The sequence below is a fragment of the Bombus fervidus genome, chromosome 2 (assembly GCF_041682495.2).
Source record: "Bombus fervidus isolate BK054 chromosome 2, iyBomFerv1, whole genome shotgun sequence".
In the NCBI taxonomy this organism is placed as follows: domain Eukaryota; kingdom Metazoa; phylum Arthropoda; class Insecta; order Hymenoptera; family Apidae; genus Bombus; species Bombus fervidus.
Genome location: NC_091518.1, coordinates 2,890,072 through 2,908,479, shown reverse-complemented (window position 1 = coordinate 2,908,479; position 18,408 = coordinate 2,890,072). Strand labels below are relative to the sequence as shown.

General features: G+C 30.1%; 1 protein-coding gene across 3 annotated transcripts in view; it reads right to left on the bottom strand.

Annotated features, from left to right (window-relative positions):
- The window catches only part of LOC139998224 (sodium-independent sulfate anion transporter), a 35,723-nt gene that overhangs the window by 168 nt on the left and 17,147 nt on the right, over positions 1-18,408 (bottom strand). For all 3 annotated transcript variants that reach the window (XM_072022614.1, XM_072022612.1, XM_072022613.1), the window contains exons 3-10: positions 6,730-6,965; positions 4,374-4,575; positions 3,552-3,772; positions 2,660-3,005; positions 1,454-1,756; positions 690-835; positions 359-529; positions 88-241 (exon numbers count right to left, since the gene is read on the bottom strand). In XM_072022614.1, the coding sequence (XP_071878715.1) occupies positions 88-241; positions 359-529; positions 690-835; positions 1,454-1,756; positions 2,660-3,005; positions 3,552-3,772; positions 4,374-4,575; positions 6,730-6,965 (1,779 nt within the window). The remainder of the gene's footprint in view (positions 1-87; positions 242-358; positions 530-689; positions 836-1,453; positions 1,757-2,659; positions 3,006-3,551; positions 3,773-4,373; positions 4,576-6,729; positions 6,966-18,408) is intronic.

The window sequence follows — 18,408 nt, the reverse complement described above, 5'->3', positions numbered from 1 at the left end:
TAAATCATACATTTTTACATAAAATTGAACAAATCAGTCATTTAATTGCTCAACATATTATGTAAGAAGTAATAACATTTTAATTACCTTTCAAACAGTCATTAAGTTCAAGTTCGCTAGAGCTACACCTCAAACCAGAAGGTTTTACACCTTTGAAAATTTCTATAATACTTGGTTTCAAATTATGGAAAATTAAAGGCTGTCCACGTTTAGAAAAATCTTCCGTCAAACTTTTAATTCCCTAAATAATAAGTATATCAATTACAGCATAGAAATAAATTTTAATAAATTAAAATTTGATAATTTTATAATTTGAATGTTAGTACAGATACTTTACAGACAGTATTTTATAGTGTACCTTCGCGGCTGTAAAATCTGCTGCTTGAATATGCGTAGAATCTATGACAACAGGTACTGCGGTTCCCTGTTTCGTACCTTGCTTACTAATTACAGCTCGCACATATTCAACGCTCGGGAAAACGAGACTTCTGTCAGGCGTTATGACAAGATATTCACAGCCGTTAATACTCTGAAACAAAAATATCATATTATTAAGGAAACAGCTTAATAAAAAATATCATGAATGAAAGATATGAAAATATTTTTGTTCTTTACTACTACATTGATATTTCATTTTTATATAGAGAAAGTTAGTTAATAAGCATATTAAGATATAAAAGCATTCTTACTGTATCTTTATGAACTCTTAACGACGGCCTCGCTGAAGCGTAAAGTAGGAACAGAACGTTTATACCGATACCAATCACTATACCTATCTCAAGTCTTATAAAAAGACAGCATAGAAATGTAGCTATTGCTGGTATGAGATCAATTTCTGAAAAAGAAATGATGTATTAATTACATTAATCATTACACAGAGTACTATAGACATTTTTATATTTTACAACGTGATTTTATTCTCGTCTGTTTTCTATATTTTAGTACATAGTACAATTTATATCCATTTTTAAAATTAAACTAAATACAAGAAAGTACTTCCAGAGTATTTAATTTAACCATGGGCTATGACCAGACTGCGAATGTTTATGTAAATTCATATACTTGTGAACAAATTTAAAGAAGCAGAACTTAAGTAAAAGTTTATTTTACTCATAAAATATTATAATGGGTACTATACCTTCGATATTCTATATATGTTTACATTACACGCTTTCTTGCATTTTTTCATAAATGTATAAACATTCACAGTCTAGTTATGATTCTTTAAAATTCATAATTTAAGAAGTTACATTTACAAATTTTTAAAAACCTTAGTTAAATAAGAATAGATATAAGGATAAGCATAAGTATAAATGATAGTCAAGCTAGTTCATAGCTAATTTAATTTATTCAGCAATAAATACTATCTACAGGCTGAAGCGGCGCAATACTTTATTTGCAAAATAATATTGATATTACTTGAAAAATAAAAGAAATTAATAATACAACGTACTTTTTGTTCGCCATATAGGCTTGATCACGTGTAATTCCACCATAAAGATGACCGCCGCGATGATGATTGCAGCAAGGGCGGCGTTAGGAATAAAGTATAAGTATGGGGTGAGGAACTGAAGCGACACGAGTACTAGAAGGCCAGTATAGATACCGCCGAGAGTGGTCTTTACTCCAGAGGAATGGTTTACTGCACCTCGGCTGAGGCCACCGCTGACGGGCATCGAAGAAACGAAAGCCGACACAACGTTGCACACGCCCAAAGCCAACATTTCTTGAGTTGCATCAATCGGTTTACCTTCATCTAGGATAATCGATACAATTGTCATGACTACATTAGCAAAAATTAAAACGAATATGAAAACATACATAGTAGTTTCGAAATATTTATTTCAAGTATGCACTTTGCAGATAGCATCAGAGTATTTGAACAATCAGTTACTCATTATGAGACCACGGATTTTCATGCACTTATGGGAAACTTGAAAGTGCAAATATGCAAAGAACACACGTAATATACAAAAATATATAAAAAATTCGTATATAATATTTTGTATGTAAAACAAATTTTACCCAGATTCTATCTTTTCCTAATTATCTTCTATGTAAACGTATTGATTGTACTTATTGTTAGATGAAAATTACTAATTTTTAAAATTAATCTCCTACGTTTTGTATTTTTTTAATTTTAAGACAGTTAGCATGTTTTTAAATAAAACACGTTGCTTCGATTTTTCGGCTAATGAATGATAATATGGTCACAGAATAAAGTCAAGGTCAAAATTTATGATATTCACTTTTTGTGAACTATATTCCGTTATAATAATTTGCGATTGGTATATTGGAAACAAATCCTGTGTTTCTGGTAAGTTACAAATCTGAATAACGAGTCGTGTTTAAAAACGGCCTCAATATATTCACATTTAAAATTCAAATATTTTACACTTGTGCAGAGAAAGTTCATTTAAATAAAGCCTTGTGATATGTGTAATAAAATTCGCGAAAAAGAACATTTGATCTTCAGAAGATACTCTTTGGCTGATTAAATTTTCTTCTGTTATTTGATCTATTTTCAAATAATTTTTATCGAGTTCTCTAATTTTTTGCTAAATTAATTATTACTACAATAAGTATGTTCGGAAAGAAATATTTTATTTAGAGAAAATGAATTGTGTAGTTGGTGAAAAACGTTTGTTACGAAACTTACTAAAAACTTTGGCAATTGAAATGGTTTCCAAGAGGCTCAACAAAGGAACGACTAGACATCCAGAGCCGAGGGCGGAAACCATATCGACGAAGTCGTACGTTTCGTTCTTGTGGTAGGTTTGAAATGGTGGTAGCCGAAATTCCGGAAGTCCTTGTTTAACGTGGCCGGTCAATCTAACAGGCGAGGAACCTAAGTGACTTTCTAAAAGCCAGCACATAACACCGCACACGAGGACCACGAGAATATTTCGCGCCGTAGACAGCAACCAGAGTGATTTTTGCATAATTACTTGTGCTCTTGATGACATTTTTGCAGCCTTTTTCATAAACGGTATGTCTTTGATTTTCTAGAAAAAAGAAATCGTACAAAAAATATTCTTTATTTTATTTTTCTATAAAAAATAGGGAGTAAAAAATCGGCTATGACAATACGTGAAAATAAAAAATATAAAATTTCGTGCCGTATACATTATGTCTTATACATATGTATATGTATGAAGTCACGTTTTTGATTAACGATATTCAAAAAATATTGAACATTCAATAACGTTTGTATGTAGAAGTAACACGTGTAATAACAAGGAATTAATTTGTAAGTAACATGATTCGACGAATCGTTCACTAGACGTAAAGCACGATGCGGATGTGCAACTTTCGTCGTTGCAATCTCGCTGCGATCATATGTCTACTTCGTCGTTTTTAACTCGTAAAACAAAGAAAGATATATGATCATAGTGAGATCGCGACAAAAGTCACACGTCTGCACTGCAAGTATGTAAACAGCTCGGCAGAAAGTACGAAGAAAGATGAATCTACTTTGTATATACTTAAAAAATTATTTTTATGAGGATCTACTTGTGTTATTTTCCACTGAACGATGAAATGATACTAACTCTGAGAAGAAGAAGGATAATTATACACGAGATGCCCAATGCAGTGTCCCAGAGCTTCGTCTCCCCAATTCTTTCAAATATATTTTGCCATACTTCGACGAATTTACTACCGCCGATATGAATGCCTAGAATATCTTTTACTTGGCTAGTAGCTATAATAATTGCTGCTGCTGATGTGAAACCGACCGAAACTGGTCCTGATATAAAATCCAATAAAAAGCCTGATAACAGAAGAAGATGTGTCAATATTTATTAAATATAAATATAATATGTTATTAAATAATAAATAATTAATAATAACTGGAAAGTAAAATGAATAAAACAATAACAAATTACTATAAATATATTATAAAATATAAATTAATATAATATAATATATAATATGTTTTTATACAAATAGGAATATATACATAACTAGACTATGGATTTTTATGCATTTATGAAAAATTTAGATGCGTAAGAATGTGCAGAGCATATATATTGTAAAAATATAGAAAGTTTTCGAAGCAAGTTTCACATTATAATATTTAGAGGATGAAATAAACCTATGCTTAGATTGTACTCCTTCAGTTGCATTCATAAAAATATGAACTTGCATAAATATTCGCAGTTCACACATAACCGTTCTCTTAAAATTACGCTATAGAATTTAATTATTTGATTTTTATTCAATTATTTAAATACCGTCGACATTTCATTCGATATTATTCCACATATAAGTAAATTTAAGAAACATACGAGCTCTAGGGCTATTCTAATAAAGAGGGGAGTTTGTGAGTTTGTCGAGTTTCAATTAAAAAAAGTAATCGATAATACAATTACCTAAATGTAAAATTCCCATAAAAAAACAGACACAACCAGAGATGAGAGTTAAAAGAACAGCAAAGTCAGGTTCTAGATCAGATTTCTGTAATGTTTCTCTGGTTAATATGGCGATGATCGCGGTCGGTCCAACTGGAACGTCTTTACAGGATCCGAAGATGGTGTACACGAAGCACGCCATGAAAGACGAATACAAACCATACTGCAAAACAAACGAAATTATTAAATATTTTTACTTTTACAAGAAATTTTAATTTTGTTCTAATCTTCGAATTTTTATATTTCGATTTTATAAGATATAAAATTACTATATCAATGTTTAAAATAAAATTTAAACGAAATCGTGCATACCAATAAGAATTTTCTTAAATTCTCATTTTTTCAATTGAGATATTTTTTAACTTAGAAAATAGTTTTGAACTGAAGATGTTATGCTGCAGGATTAATAACGAGAAAGCGCGTTGAGCTTATTGTAATACTTGAATTAAAACATAAAAATATTCGTTTCAGGTAAGTTATCCAAAGTTCCATCTTAGGCCCGGTACAGACGAGCGACTTTTTGGTGCTGAGCTCTCGTTGCGTCACGTGTCTTTCTTTGTTTTTCCCAGCTAAAAACACAACGAAGACAGAAATACGTCGTAACGAGAAAGCAGCGTCAAAAAGTCGCTTGTCTGCACCGGGCCTTATATTATAATGGGGCAGCCAATTTATCTTCTGCCTCGGTAATGCTTCTACCAGCTACCGTTAAGCGAAGCTCCAACTCTTAGTGCGTACACGTACTCTTAGTACTCGCAGAGTGAGTAGAAATGATTTTGGTACAGCTGGAAGACACGTAATGGCACCTACACAGTTTAAGGTTCGATGCAGACGAGCGACGCGCTGCCGCAACGACATCGTTACGATATCGCTATGCGATTCGGCAGATATATAGTTACACACATAAGTTCATATATGTTTCTAATCGTGCAATACACACGAGCGAGATCGTATCGCTCGACTACGCAATCGCACAGCGACGTCGCTGCGATATTTTGTCTCGTCACTCGTGTGCATATTGTGCATTGATTCGGGTCTTAGGCGGGTTTCGAATCACCAGATATCGCGCTGAAGTAAGAACAGTACGACTACGAATAAATCGAGTTGCAGAGGTACCGGCTATAAAATCGATCGCAACTTTCGATATTCGAGCCAGAGACTCCTTCTCGATTAGACACGATGCAGACGAGCGAGTTTTGTCCCGCACGATATTGCTTATACGTCTTTCTTTGTTTTCCCGGTTCGAAACAACGAAGACAGACCGTAGCGATATCATCTGCATAAAAGTCGTTTGTCTAAACGAGAAGGAGTTCGAATATCGAAAGTTTCGGTCGATTTTACAGCCGGCACCTCTGCAACTCGATTATTATCATTATCGAATTTAAGTTGCAGTCGACCGAGCCAGCGCGGCTGTTTTAAGATATGAAAATATATTTTATCAGCCAAGTTAATAAGAAATATAGTTGGTTAACGAGTTACGATTTAATGTTTCTGTTGCATAATGGAAGATGTTGTGTGTTATGAATTTTAATAAATTTTCTTACAATTTCCGATGATTCTGACATTTTGTAAACATCATAATCGGATTCACTAAAACGATATTCAAAACTGGTTGCGATAATGATGGAACGTTGGAATAATTTTGTTAGAGAACACGTTTGCATATGGAAGCTTCCAGGAATTCTAATTAACTAAACATTTCTCGAGAATATCCCTAATAAATCTTTTGATTCAGTCGTATGACGGAAGTTATGACAGCGCGATTAAACACGCGCACCAATACAAAACTATTCTATCCTTTCCAATTATGTACTATTAATTTCCAAATTATTAAAATTGGCATAAAATTGTATGTAGTTAGATGCAACATTGTTTTTGACAATATTAATTGTAAAATTTTAATAGATATAATATGAAATTTTATAACATATCAGCACTCTGTTTCTGATATTAAATTTTTATTTCTCACAAAGAATAACAAGAATGATGTAAAATTTCTTATTTCTTACTTCAAACTAAGTTCTGATAGTATTTTTTTAAATAGCAAATTAATCTTAACGTGTTAAAATATTTCAAAGAATATTTTATACATATTAGAAACACGTTAAGAAATAACGTTACGAGTTAAGTTGCATTAAGCTGCAAAAGTAAAGATGTATAAATCTGTTTAAGAGAGAAATAATCTTTTTTTTTTTTATTTCAAAATAAATTAGTTTTATATATACTATATATAAAATAATTTAATTATAAATATACTAAGATATAGTGGTATGATATTAAATTTGTAAAATTTCACGAGTGAACGAGCAAACTGTCTTACCTGCAAAGGAAGTCCTGCGACGTTCGCATAAGCTATTGCCTGCGGTATAACGGTAAGGCCTACGGTAATACCGGCAACAAGATCACTTACTATGTAGTCCTTGCGATACTTTGGTATCCACGCTGCTATAGGTACTCTTTTGTAAAGTAACTTTTTCCTGCAGGATCTTTTGATTCGTTGATATAACCACTTCCTTTCTAGAGAGCATAAGAAACCTTTTTCACGATTTTGTGGAACTGAAACAGGAGGAAATATTATAAAAGATATTGTAGATATATTAAATCTTCATACTTTTTTATGATTAGTGTACAATGGAATAATAACATCGCTATAACTCCTGTGTGGTAATAAAATATACGTAATATGAAACATCTGTTATTACTATCATAAAAATTTGATAGAGAAATTTCTTTTGTTAAAATATAAATACCAGTGCTGTACGTTAATGATAAAAAACCGCATCGAATCTATGTCAATTTTAAATTTACAGCCATTTAACATTAACTAATTTATTTTTCCATTAAGAAAGTACAATGTTTACCGAAAAGCTTAGCTTGTTAGCTAAGTGTTGCTTCTCTCGAAAGTATAGATGTTGATGTAGCATTTAAACGTCGTTCTACATAGCAAAAGACGTCGCATCGAACTACGCATCGCTCAGGAATGTTTGCAAAAAAAGATTTATTCTCCGTTCAACTGTTCTAGATCTTTATTAATATATTTTTATTGTTTTGTATGACGAGCAAGAGAATGACCACAAGAGTGGTTAATTAAATTGTATACTTAATGCAAAAGGTAATTATTTGTAAATATAATGTGATATAAAATTTCGAATAAATATAAAATTATATGTTTAAACAATTTAGGGAAATAAATAGAGAAGAAGGTAAGTTGTTGTGTTCAATCTATATGTATTATGTTTCAAATACAAATATTCCATTATTTTGTTACATTGTACAGAGTACAATCTGTACGTTAGTAATTTCGTTTTCAATCTCTAAACGCTTTATATTTAACTATATTTGATATTTATAATTCTAACGTTAATATTCCTTTGCTTTAACTTACTTGGTGCATTGAAATTGTCTGAAATCACTGAATATATTACGATAAATGTCAACAATAAGTGCAAAAATATTTTATTTTTATAAATGTGTAAACATTGACATTTCTATTAACATAATAACAGACTAATGAGGCGTGCAGATGTTTGACTAACGAACATTATTGCAATTGTCAACTGTCAATTAACCGTGAGTAAACAACAATTAAACGTATAGAAATGGTTAACATCTGTGTGGAATTCCGGATGCAGATGTAAATTCTTCAGATCATATGACGACCTTTTGAAGGAGCGAGTGTAGAAAGTACTATGATTGGAATTAAAATAGAAAAAGGTAAAGGTGAAATAAAAATTGCAATCACGAGGCATCTACATACATATTAAGATTACCATAATATATACAAGTATACAAGCTGCCGTAGGTACTGGCTAACTACTGATAATTACGTCCAAAAGTGAAGTTAGACTGGTTTAACTGGTTTTACACGGTAGCACGTGATGTTTGCGGGAAATAAATCGCTTTAAAAATTGATTTCCATTCAGTTGACATTATACTCTTTACGTTAATTCGAACTTCATCGGATTCACAATTATTCTTTCGTTGTCTTCAGTTTTAATTCGAATAGCAATTTAGGGAAATCAATAGAGAAGAAGGTAAGTTGTTGTGTTCAATCTATATGTACTATGTTTCTAATAAAAATATTCTATTACTTTGTTACATTGTAGAGAGTACTATCTGTACGTTAGATTTACATTTACAACGTTACCACTGTACTATTGTACGTTAGACTTAGATTGACAACGAGTTTCTTTCTTTCTTTTTTTTTTTTTTTTTTTAATTGAAACGGACGAAGAGGATTAAATGTTTTAATTATCACTAGACCGTGGTATATCATACATTTATACGAAATTTAAGGACGAAAAAATGCATACGATGTACAAAAATATATGGAATATTTCAATTAGCATACAATATACAAAGATATATGAAATATCGTAGATAAAACACGCGTTATAGTTTTTGGTAAGTAAAATGAACTTCTATTTAAGCACTATCTTTTTTAGTCATGTCCGTAAAAATATAAATTTACACGAATATTCGCAAAAATAATATGCTCTATGTTCACTATTAAATAGTAATAAAATTGTAAAAAATTTGTTACTGTGTTTAGTGTGTAGAAAAGATGGAAATCCTCCATTGGGGTGTTAAACAGTATATTTATACAACAAAATATTTAAACCTTAACTTGTTTGGTGAAATAGAAACGCATTAATTCTTTGACGGAGTTGTGAGGAATTTTCAAAAAAATATTCAATCCTGGACTTATTCCTTAGTCTAATTGAAAATTAAACAAAATTTGTAATTTGAAAATTTACAATCATGGAAGTAAAATTATCGTAAGATTATTTTAAGGATTATTTTATTCACGGAAGATTAGCAATTTAGCTAAATTGATACTGATCTTTTTTCATTTCTATCGTACCTGAAAAGTATATTAAAGAATATATTTCTTGCTTAACGTTAGTTTTACTAACTATAATATCGGATAGCTCAAATGACGAGAAATAAAATTTTCTCTTCTCAAAAGATATCGACGTATATTTCCAATTAAATCGTTTCTTCGTCACTTTTGCGACTTGTGAACACTTTGTCCGTTATTATTCCTTGATAAGTTGTTCTTGACATTTTTACAATGATCTTTCAATAAATTTCTAACGTATAACAATTCGTTATCAATTATCTGGCTGGGATATTTCGTCGAGCTCGTAAAAATGTAGATACATAAAAATATAGATAAACATCTTTGTCATATTAAAGAATGAAATGAAAAATAGAAACATTTTTCTGACAACTGTTAAATTTCAATCACGAATTAGTTACATAGGATATGAAACATCGAGCATGAAATTGTGATTACTTTACGTTGGTTCTTTACCACAAGATGTTTTCTTAGAAGTCGAAATGTTGTCAAGGAAATTTTAATCAAGAAGTTATAGTCATAGAAAAATTCATAGTCCTAGACATGAAGTTATAGTAAAATTATTGATTGTAGCGCGTTCCTAGAATATCCAAATGAATATTTATGCTTCGTCATTTGCACTATTCTATCGCGTTCGCAGGGAAAAGAAATATAGTAAGCACATCTTTGTTTATTTTTTTATTTTAATGTCATTCTGTGACCAAAGAGTGACATGGTTGAGAATGAAAATAATCTTTTAGGTTCAAAAATAAGTAAGCTTCATAAGAATAGCTCATAGGTTGTCGGAATTTTATAAAAATCAAAGATACAGTTATTAAAGAAAGCAACATTTTAATATCTTCGATATTTTAATATTACGATAAGGAATATTTTTAAGACTATGAAGAGCAAGAAACAATGTGCGTGTTCAACTCTAAAACAAAATAAGAAGACAATATATTATAGTTTATTTTGATACAACATGGTGCTGAATTTTAAAATTGCTGAACAATATACTCAACAATGTGACTAATCACGTTTCCCTGCAATTTTCATATATGCAACAAACACACTTCTAAACACATCTAAAGTGTCGATCAAATAATGAGCAGATTATGTAGTCATTTTCGAAATAACTTATCTAAATTAGTAAACGAACGATTAAATAAATAATTATGTGTGAGTTATAGCATTTATTAACTTGTTAAGATATGGTTCTGGGATAAACGCGAATTCCTTTGTATAATCTTTTATCGTTAAATATTTTAAGAAAATTCATTCAAATAATTACACGCGCATTATCGAAAAATGCAGTAAATAGAAATTGAAGTTATAAACTATACCAGCGTTAAATGTTTAATATTGACAAAAATTAATCTCAATCACATTTATTTTTTCTTATTGCAACATCGTTTCTATCATCTTTTTCTCATCAATTCGCACACTTTTACCATCGTATTCCTAAATTCATCAGGCGCCAAGCTTTCTCAAATCGAACAATTTTTGGCGAATTAACTCTTGCCTGTGATTTGTGGAATACGATGACGCGATGATGTCTGAATATACATATATATATATTCCTTTTTCGTGACAGATTAAACACGTGAGTCGTTTGATACGTACAAAGTAGCGTGAATTTCTTAATTTGGTCAATGCTTGCACGTGAAAAGGAAAATACAGTTCATAAATTCCCAACGAAGTGTACGAAGACAGGAATAAATTAAGACAAAATACTGGTACCGATAACGATCAATCTGATAAATTATCTGCGGTAACAATCACGTGCTTACGTACGCGCTTTAATATGCAAATCTTTTGTCTGAAAGGATGCTAACAATGCTAGTGAAACTGTATTTTTTTTTCTTTTTATCGAAAGATATATATCTTGTTTTATATACCGTTATTACGGATTTCTTTTGAGAAATTTATTGGTTTTGTCAGCGATACTTCGACAATCGCATGTTTTAAACCGTTCGTTACGTTTGTCTCGTATTCGAATCGGCGTGTGTACGATGTGTAAATAATATTGACTTGAACGCAGGTGGAAAAATAAAAATTATGAAAGATTGAGAAAAAGTTTCATAATAATTCATGTTAGCTTTCTCGAATTAATATTTCATACTAATTCAAGTAATAATTTATATAAAATACGCACGACGACGACAGGTGAAAATTACGATGAGTTACGTTCCCTCTTTTTCATAGAAAAATGATTTAAAGATTAAATATGAAAGATTTTCAGATTATATGTATATATGTTCTGTGATTTGGTCGAACATTAATAACGTTATTTTATTTTATGCAGGCTAATATTAATTATATCGAACTAAGACAACGAATAAGACAACGAATAAGCTAGTATTATTCGTTTTTTGCAAAACACTGTGGATGTATCGCTTGTTTTTAAAAAGTTTATGTCTTGGAACATTAAAGTACTTCTTTCTAGCCATCGAGTCATGTAATAGCCGGAAAACCAACAAAAATAGGCTTGTCGTATATTCTTTGCATGGTCTTCGTACGTAAAACTGTATGATAAAGCAACAGACTCGATATAAATAGATGAAATAGATGAAATATTTGCGGCTGATCGGGTTTTCATCGTGTTTTTAAAATAGTATGTTACGCTTTACTTCGACATGAATGAAGTGAACATTCTAGTTCAAGTTTGCCCTGAAGAAGTGAACTGGATTGTTTGCAACGAAGCACAACATACTATTGAGAACATTATCGAATCCCGCAGAATCACAAACATATATAAACAATAAAAATAATTTTATTTAAAGTGAAGAAATGTAATATTCAGAGATAGATGAAACAAACAAAATACAAGATCTGCGGTCTAGTAATGAAAATTCGATTAGCAGTGATCGCGTTAATTTCTTGCTTTAATCTGTCATGACTTTCTTGTTCAGTTTTTATCTACATATATAAATACCTTTTTTCCTAATTTTTGTCTATCTCTATCAATTTCTATCCACATAAATAGCATAGATTCTTTAAAAATTACTGCCGTCCAATTTTTATTTATGCGAATACCCTTTTTTCATAATGTCAATAATACTATTATGGTATTAGCATAAATCAAAAAGTAAAGTATTAAATAAATTACACACGTGATTAAATCAATCAGGTGTTTTTCGTATGCGTACGCTAATGTCTAATGATTAATATAAAACTAATAGGAATTATAGGCTAACATTTTCAACATTTGCTTGAATTATGATACATATGTGTTGCTATTTCTTAACTTATGAGCAAGATTGGCTTTGTGTGACAAAAGATATTAAATGTAAGGGGCACTTACGTATGCAAATTGTAAGATTTCATTTTTCCAGATATCATGATTTTAAAACGTTTTTAGCTTCCTCGTCTATCAAAAAATTGCATCGGATAATTTACTTAAGATACTTTATTTCTCTCTAATAAAATTTTTCCATATTGCACTTGTTTCGTGTAAAAGCAAAGAAAATATAAGAAATATTAGATCATATTATACAAATTAACGTAAATTATTGTATATATTAATTATTATAATTGGAAATTGATATAAATTAATATAGTTCTATTTATACATACTGGTATGCTGTGTGCAATCTAAATTTGTACGAGGTATAAATAAATCAAGCCTATGTAATCAAACTTTCGTTTACTTACGAAAGTAAACAATTGTAATTGATTATAAATCTCTCACTTTGATTTACAAAGTAGGAACCAGTAATTGTTATTAAATAGACTATTTACAATTAGTAGAATATCAAAACAAAGTGAAATATCCACAGTGGCAGGCAAATAGTAAGATGAGATTTATCACCTATGAATACGTTGGCTTTACAACTTCTAACTGATATGGCGTTGATTAAAGCGAAAGAAAGCACGAAATAAGAAAGAATCGAAGAATAAAATCTGTCGTACGAAAAACATGCAAATCGTAGTTGATTCGATCGAGACGATAATTGCAGTTACACGTATCGAGTATCAACGCAACCTCGGTAAATACGTGATAGTCTTTCATACGCGTCATTCTCTCACAAATGGTCACGAAATGAGTCAGAAAACTCAAAGAACCCGCGCCTTGAAATAATTTCTCATTATTAATTTATGCATACGGTTAGTATTATGAGTCAAATGCATCTGCTCAACCGCAAAAGTGAACGTATGAAATATTCTTTTCTCCCTTTTCAATCTCTTAGGAATTCTCCTTTCGCATTAACGACATGTTTCTCCGCGTCTATTCCCGCGTAATTCCTGTTTATAAGTTAATACACCGTTGCAAGTTTACCGCAGAACATCGTAAAGTTGATTTTGTTCTCACAATTTTTGCAGATTACATCGTTAGTCGATACTACAAAATGCGGTTTTCTTCGTTGAACCGATAAGTGTGTAATCGCAGTAATTATATCATACGAAAGAATTGACGCTAGTATTTCAATGTAATTGATGTTATCACGCGTTAAGCTGTCGGATCGTTATTGATACTTTTGCAACTGTTGAACGGAGACTTTTACGATATGCGCGTGTAGTCCAGTCCGCTGGTTGGAAAATTTAATCTTATATAGGGTGTTTCAATGTTCTTAATCAAAACTCTGACAGTGTATTCTGTGGATATATGTATGGATATATAGAAAATGTTATTTATGCTATTTATTAGGGTAAGGTAATATATATAACATAATATATTGCACTATGTATATTATATAATAATTGAAGTATTATGAATAGGCATATAATAATTTAAGGAACGAGGAGCAAAGGGCATAATAATTCACGTCAAACACATATGTAAAGTTTTATTATTTAATATACATGCAAGGGGCGCATGCATCGTATGAACGTAATTTGCATGTATCGGGTTGGCAACTAAGTGATTGCGGATTTTATCAATACCATCTAATGACAAAATCCGCAATCACTTAGTTGCCAATGCAATAGTAACGTCGGCATACAGCACAGTGAACGCGTGAACGCGTTAGCGTGTTAAAGTTTTATTAAATGTTTATAGTAGAAATATGGAAGAAAACTAAAAAATTGAACTTATTAATACAGAAATCATATTTTGATTTCGTTTTATTCCAATAAATCAATGCTTTGGATTAATGCACTATAGGTTTTAATACTTGTTTCATAAATCTTTATTCTTCAAAATTACTCACGTACAGTAGCTCACGGAGGTATCCAAACACTTGTAAAAACAATTTATAAATATATTACGTGTGTTGTACGAGACATTTTGGGATGTCATTAACATCGCAGCAATGAAACTCGACGATCATGATATTGGCAAAATTTGCGGTAAATCTGAAAATGTACATAAAAGCACAGAATATTCGACGCAAGTATGTATACAATACGTATATATTTCGCAGAGATCGCCAAAGTATTTAAACAGTCAATTATTCGTTATACTAATAAGCTTTAATATTCATCGATACTCTTTAACATTTATTATAAATTTAAGATGGTTATTTATGCTGTATATATTATTATTATTATTATTATTTACAATTGTTCGATCAACCATTGTAATAGCTTGTTAGCGTCTCAGCTGAAATCATAGGCTGAGTTTTATAATCTTTAGGAAAAATTAGTTTGTTTAAAAAATTTTAATATTAATTTAATTTAATATTTAATAGCAGAGTTATTTTTTTATAGAAGGAGAATTAATATTAAAGCGTGATTTAGCAGTAGAAAATTTGTAATATTAGAGTCCGAGGTATTATTCTCTTCGCCTTTTGTATTTTTATTATAACTTTTTAATAAAGTTTTAAACGACCTCTATATTTATATAACATTTTTCACTCGATCATATTGGATCGGCAACTAAATGATTGCGGATTTTGTCATTAGGTGGTATGGTATATTCCTATTTGGTATATTCCTCAGTACGAATTTCAGCTATTAGATTTGTGCAAGTACATACTTCGGAATAATCCTCCGTTGCATTTCTGACAGAGATTTATCTCGTTCCATTGATCTGTAATCTATCCTATTATTTACTCACGTTACGCGTTGTGTAGAGTTATTCTTCGACAGAACTGAGATGATCAGGCAACAGATTTATAATATTCAGTCGGACGTTGTATCCAGACTGAGATGGATCGAGTTTGGGCATTAAAAGATCCTTGTTAATAAGAAAGATTACAAGAATGTGTCTGTTGTTTGAGAAAAGAGCGAATACTTTTCTTTTAGTAGCAATATGATATTTCTTACACATACCAAGAGTGAAAGAATAAGGAGGAATGAAAATGTTATTATTAATAGAAAAATGATAAAATCAAATAATATCAAATATTATTATATAACAGATAGTACTGTAATAGTATTTAAAAAAGATATTAGTAACGAAAAAAGAAATAATAGCATTATAAAACACTGTTATATTTACAGTTTCAGTGACTAATTTTATTGCAGTTTAGTCATTCCCTAAGTATAAGTAACGGGAATAGTTTGCAACTTTGGCGAACGAATAATTATTATAGTTTCATTCGAATAATTTCAAGATCAAAAGTGTCGTAAACCTTGTGTATATTTGCAAATCGAATTTTTATTCAAATTAGACACCATTAAATCCAATGCCGATTTTTATGGTTGTAGCTAAACATTATAAATATGTAAACGTAAATATGTATTAAAATAACGGTATCTTAGAAAATCTATTTTAGTGCTTGTCGTTTGTTTAATTCTAGATAAAAATTTAGTTTCCAGCCGATGAATAATTTCAAGACTATAAATACTTTGCGAATGAAGATTAAGGCTTGTGTCAAAGCTATACAGCCAGCTAATCCATTTAATTGATCACTGCAGCCAATTGATCAAATAATTGATCAATTTATAAAATGTCTGCGGATCACCTGTTGATTAGAAAAATATTTTCATTCTTCATTCATGAGATGCATCTGAGATTTCTATATCTTTTAATGCCTACAATTGCATGTATTATTAATATTACACGAGTTATATATATTTAGATAGTATTACACTAGTACGATTGATTTTCACGTTCATGAATTTTTAAAAATATTTTATACGTTCAATGTTATCGCGTTTCATCGCAATTTTAATTTCATTCCAATTTCTTGTTCAAACAGCCATATAAAATTATTTTCCTTCAGTTACATTAAAATGTTTGATACCTATATTTTCCATTACCTTGAGAATTTTATACAGGATAATAGATTATATAATCATAAGAGAATGTAATATACTGCGATTTCCATTAAATATTGTTACCTCTTAGCAAGCATAAAATAGCGAAGCATTTTGATGAATAAATTATTAATAAATAAAATATAATAATACAATATTAATAAAAATGTTTAATAAATATTACTATCACGGTACGGTGCGATGTAGGAGAAAATTGATTCCAAATTTTCCAACACAGCATATTCTTTAGAAGATTGATTTAGTTCAATGATTTAAATCAGTCTGATAAATCGGTAATATGTACTGTAGTTATTTATTATCTGAATAAAATTTCCGGATGAAGGAGAATAATTAAATAAAGTATTATATGCGAATTAGTATTCAGATACTCAAAAGTTTGATGAATTTAAAATGAATATCGTGGACATAATTCCCGATTATATATTTCTATCATACATTTTAAAAATTACAGATCTGATATAAATTACCATAAATTATTCCGAATCATCTTATTTCGAAAAATATTGATGCCTGAAGTTTTCGACTATTTCATTTTCAACCGAGCCGTAACCTTCAGGAGAATGTGTATATCAGACACTTTCCAAGTAGAATAGGCTCTAAGTAGAAAAGATAGTTATACTCATGAATTATTCTATAGTTTAAAACTTAATTATAAATACGAAATAAATTCATTCGCATTCTGTATAATAAAATATTAAAAATTTCAATTACGAATAATGGCACTTAAAGTACTTAATTAAAAAAAAAAACAATAGCATTTAGATATTAATTAATATTAATGCGTCAAAGGGACAGTGTAAATCAAAATTTAATCACCGTTGTAATTATGCAAAATCAAATTTCATTGGATCATATCGGTATAAAGATTTGTACAAAAATGCGAATTTACATATTTTGCTGTACTTAAAAAATTGCGTTATACAGGAGTTTCCGTTTTGGGTGTTCCATCGTTAGGAAATTTCAGACAATTCAATACATTTTTCTTGCCATACAAAACAACAGTTTATGATATGAAACGAAAAACAGAACGCAAACAGATCAAATGAAAAATTGTCTTTGTAATTGGCGTGAAAAAGCATTTCAAAAAATGCTCTGTTGGTGTATACTGTTCAGAAATAATTCTATATGACTGTTCAGAGCTAATAATTTTAGTATGAAAAAACTAAATAGACAGTAATTAAAACTTCATGTTTTCGCCTGGGGCGTTATATTATACTTTAATATTGTTATATTTATTATATTTGTATTAAAGGTATTATATCTTTTAAATAGCCACTGATTTAACGGATATAAAGATATGCCCGCAATTCTTCCGAAAGAATATAAATTTTATTATATTTTAAGATTTTTAAATTAATTCTTTCAAATGAATCGGTTTTTTAAAAACTAACTAACAGTATTAACAGCAATTTAATTGTTGCTTGCAATTTAAATCTCGAATAAAAGGATAGCGTTATAATACTTTGAATAACATCCCGCAGAAATTTTGATCTACGTGGATTAAGTTACCTAATTTAATTCACACAAGTGGGATATTCCAATGTAATCACGTTGGAAGAAAGTAACGTTGAAAATCTTCGTGTTAAAATTTATTATGAAAATAATTGCAGGATTTGCAACGATAGACAGAATAATCCAATGTTTAAATCGTATTTATTGCGAGAGAGAGAGAGAGAGAGAGAGAAAAGTATAAGTTTCATATCCAAAAGTACACAAATTTTTTACTAAGAATAGTAGGTGAGTTATAATGTTTTGCAAAATAATCTCTATATAGAGATTTCAATTGCTTCAGAATTAAACAGATATGAATTTAGAGCACGTTTTAAAAAGTGATTCAACTTTGATTGATTTCGAGTTGGTTTTTGATCTATTCGATTCAAATTACTAGCAGGTGTAGCTACTTCTTTATTACTGCAATCTTTCCAATTGCAATTATATAAAATAATCACTGCGATTCTTTCAGACGTTGCTATACGCAAATTGAAATTCACAGGT